The sequence below is a fragment of the Geospiza fortis genome, unplaced genomic scaffold, assembly GCF_000277835.1.
Source record: "Geospiza fortis unplaced genomic scaffold, GeoFor_1.0 scaffold171, whole genome shotgun sequence".
In the NCBI taxonomy this organism is placed as follows: Eukaryota; Metazoa; Chordata; class Aves; order Passeriformes; family Thraupidae; genus Geospiza; species Geospiza fortis.
The window spans coordinates 9,946,539-9,950,619 of NW_005054313.1; the positions used below are offsets into that span (position 1 = coordinate 9,946,539).

The 4,081-nt window shown below is 56.4% G+C and overlaps 1 protein-coding gene across 1 annotated transcript in view; it reads left to right on the plus strand.

Annotated features, from left to right (window-relative positions):
- Window positions 1-685: 685 nt before the first annotated feature.
- Window positions 686-4,081, plus strand: part of PTPN9 (protein tyrosine phosphatase non-receptor type 9) — an 8,964-nt gene continuing 5,568 nt past the window's right edge. Inside the window, exons 1-4 of the mRNA XM_014306469.2 lie at window positions 686-790; window positions 3,085-3,228; window positions 3,658-3,747; window positions 3,847-3,971. Coding sequence (XP_014161944.1) covers window positions 686-790; window positions 3,085-3,228; window positions 3,658-3,747; window positions 3,847-3,971 — 464 coding nt within the window. The remainder of the gene's footprint in view (window positions 791-3,084; window positions 3,229-3,657; window positions 3,748-3,846; window positions 3,972-4,081) is intronic.

Below are 4,081 nucleotides of genomic sequence, written 5' to 3' on the forward strand. Positions count from 1 at the left end.
GCCGGGGTGGCCTCAGCAGCCCCTGCCTGTCCCCTCCTTTGTCCTCTTCGCCAGGCTTGCCCACCCGCGGCCGCTGGGCTTTCCTGTGGATGGGGATGTGGAGCCTGGGAGCGGGACTGGCCGAGCTGCCGGGATCCCTCTGCCCCCTCGGGCTGTCACACTGGCCACGTTGGTGGCGCTGGGGACTGCAGAGCCAAGGCAAAAAAGTCCCGTTTTCTTTCCAAAATGGTCGGTTTTCCAGTTGGTTGGCTGGTTGGTTTTCTCCTTTAAAAATCCTTCGTTTCTACAGGGAGGTTTAGGAGGGCTGGGATGGAGATGCCGAGTTCCAAAACCTCCATGGAAGAGCCCCTCCTGCAGCCTGCGGTGGTGCTCAGCAAATGCAGAGCTACCAGGCTCTTTCCTCCTGGGAGCAGCACTGCTCTCTCCAGGGTGATAAAATCCCAAGGAATGGGGAGTGTCCTTGGAGTGTCCAAGGAGGGAGTGTCCTCTGTCCCCACAGGTGCCTGAGATTTGCGTTTCTCCTGTGTCATGGAGGAGGCAAAGCTTCCAGAAATAGAGGTTTTGGAGATCCTGCACCGGCAGGGAAGGCTGGTTTGCAGTGGGAGCAGCATCCCAGGAGAGGGATCTGAGATGTCTGGTTTGTTTGGGAATATTGGATGGAGAAGGTGAAGAGATGTTTGCAATAATGGCTCCAGGTTTGGGTCATCAGCTTGGTGTGGGGAAGGCTGCCTTTCGTGCTGCCCTCGGTGGCTTGGAAGCCAAAATAATGGAAGTTTCCTTCTCTTCATGGGTAAGTGGTGGTTTGGGCTGGAACATGCCCTTCCTGCCATCCCTTCATCAAGATTTCCTCCACTCTCCCCTGTTACCAACAGCAAGCCAGAGGGAAATTCACTCTTCTCTTAGGCCAGCCTTGGGACATCTCTTCTACTGGCTCTCTGCAGCTCCCTCCCTAGCCTATCCCTGAGGAGCCAAACCAATTTTCCTTGAAGATTTTCAGCCCAGCTGCAGTCTCCACAGATTTATCCCCCACTTCCCCATGCTGAAGGAGGAGGGCAGGTTTGCTGCCTGGGGGAGGAGGGCTGGGAGAACCCCTGGATTCCAGCAGCAGTGGCTTTGTCACCACCCTGCTCCAGCGCAGTGGGGACAGGGATGACGCCAGCACTCCAAAGACCAGCATTGTTCCAAACGCCTGGCCATGGACAATTTCACTCCCAGTGCTGCAGAAACAGGACTTCTTGCTGCAGCTCTGGGTCACAGGCTTTGTTTTTGGCACGTGGAGCGATCCCTGCTCCGCTGGGATTGACATGTGTATAAATCCATTTGGGATTGGGGCTAGGAATGATGATGAGACCCAGTGGAGCACAAAGGGGGCAGAGCTATGGCTGGCATTGATGCTCAGCTCTGTAATGCCTGGCTCCCTGCTGTTGAATGGCAGCACTGGTAAGTTTGGAATTTGGTTTTGTTCCCAGGGAAAGCTGGAATTCATGGCTGAACTGCCCTGCAAAGATAGTGCTTGTTCTTGTGCATCTTCCCCTTGCAAAAAGCCCGTCATCCCTCGTGACAGCTGCTGGAAATGGGATTGTGTGAAGTGTGGTGGGTTAGATGTTGAGGAAGCAGACCTGAACCGCAGGCTGCATCCTCTCCTCATTGCCATCGTGCCCTTTGGGCCCCTCTTCCCATCATCTGGGGAGTCCCTTCCCATTATCTTGGTGTATCATTGCCAGCTCAGGCTGCGGTGTCCGCTCTGGTTTTTGTCCAGGGGAAGTGGGATTTGTACCTGGCTCTCACTCCCATACCTTGCCTGTCCTGCACGTGCTGGGGAAGGATCTTCTTCACTTATTTTGGGTTTGCATCTGCAGCCCTGGATTTTGAGCAGCTGGGTGCCATGGGGGATGTCCTGGCAAAGCTGAGGTGTGCCCAGGATATATTGATAGGATATGTTTACAGTTAGAATATATTCCTGTATGTGTGGATGTGTGCTGTGTTAAGGCTGAAGATGGTTCCTGTATTGCCCCATTTATTTTCCTGTGGTGCTTGCCTGGCTGCTTTGTGTGACTCTGGGACCAAGTTAGGGAGCTCCTGGCTGCAGAGTGCTGGGAGAGACCCCTGGGATGAGCTGTGCTCCTGTGGCCCATCTCATGAGAGGGGCTCCCTGTCCCTGCCGAGCCTCACGCCGCCGATAAACCCCGGCCCTTCGCTTCCTCCTGTCGGAAGTCATTAACACCGACAAGCTTTTCTGGCTCAATAGCTCCCAGTAACTCTGAATAGTTCCCAGTAACTCTGTGCCTGACATCCTACACCGCCGCCTGGCTGCCTCCCTCCCTCCCTCCCGGAGCCAGCCTTCAGCACTCCCCTCCCTCCTCCACCTCCTTGCTCACCATCCTCCGCTCCGGGGAGCTTGGAAGCTGTTTTATTTGGCATGTGCCTGGGTGGGAGGAAGGCATTTTGGTATCTCCCTCCATGCTGCCTGCATCCTTTGAGCAGGATGCAGTGGAAGACTGGGCTACACTGCCCTGCCTCCCCTGGGGCTCCTATGTGGGACAGGGGATCAATGCATGGCAGAAGGTAAAGCTGTGTCCTGGGACCCTCCTGGTGTTCCATGTATGTATGAAACTGGTGTTACTGGGCGAGCTGGTCCATGTCCTGTAGCAGGTCGAAGTGTCAGCCCTCCAATGTCACTGCCTGTGTTCCCACAGCTGAGTTTGCTGCCCCGTGATGGAGCTTCAGCCCCAGGAGGCCCCTGCCAGCTGATGGGGCTGTGCTGGGGATGCTGTGTCTGAATGGGAGTTTGTTGCCTGTAAAATCCTCCTTTTAGTTCTCCTCTCCTTTCCATAAGCGTACCCCGGCCTCCGGGACATTTTTCCCACGCCTTGCTCCCTTTCCCATGTAGCATTTCTGCTGTCTCCATCGCCACTGCCCTTACCCCTTTTGTTGTGGAGCTCCCTGCTTCACCCCGAGAAGCTGCTGGGTCTGTTGAGGATTGTAGCTCCAACAAGGACCAGGAATGCTCCTTGGCCACCCCTCCTCCTCCTCCTCCTCTTCCTCTCACCGTGTCTCACTGCATGCCCCTGATCTCTCCCACAGGCAACCAAGCAGTTCCTGGAGGAGATCAACAAGTGGACAGGCCAGTACAATGTGTCCCCGCTCTCCTGGAACGTGGCTGTCAAGTTCCTCATGGCCCGCAAGTTCGACGTGCTGCGGGCCATCGAGCTCTTCCACTCCTACCGGGTAAGTGAGATGGGAACCCCCCATCTGAAGGCTTCCTGCTCCCCGGGACCTCCCTCCCCCTCCTCCTTTTTCTTTTTCTCTCTCCCTTACAAGTTTTATCCAGCTGGAAAATCCTTTTTCAGCCAAGGCGGGTTGCCATGGAGATCTCACCGATCCCAATCCCTTCCTGTGCTCTGGGAGCAGCTCATGGGGTGCCCTCCTGGCTGGTGTGTGCTGCCCACAAAGCATCTCCCTATATGTTAAAGATATACATCCATGATTGTCTTTTCCAACCTGGTGTTGCAAAGCTGCTCCTTCTGTTACTGGGGGGTGTGCTGGAAGATGATCCCATGGAGCAGAGGTTCCCTGGGACAGCTGGGTGCCCCGTGGGGTAGAGGTGGGCCATACCTGTGCTCCCTGTGCCCCCTGTCACTGCCCTCCGTGCCACAGGAGACACGGCTGAAGGAGGGGATTGTGAAGCTGAAGCCGCACGAGGAGCCGCTGCGCTCGGAGCTGCTCAGTGGGAAGTTCACCATTCTGGTAGGTGGGATGTCCCCCAGGGAGTTCCCGAAGCTGGGTGGCTTATCCCAGCTCTGTTCCATGGGAATGCTCAGGAACCCGACCCCGTTTCCTCGGCAGAGCGTGCGGGACCCCTCGGGAGCCTCCATCGCCCTGTTCACAGCCAAACTGCACCACCCCAGCAAGAGTGTGCAGCACGTGGTGCTCCAGGCACTCTTCTACCTGCTGGACCGAGCTGTGGAGAGGTGAGCCTGCCTCTGCAGGGGTGCCCTGTCTCACACTGGAGGGTCCCTGGGGAGCACATTCCCTCCTAGGGAGATCACTGCTCCCCATGGCTTGAAATTCCCTGGTTTGA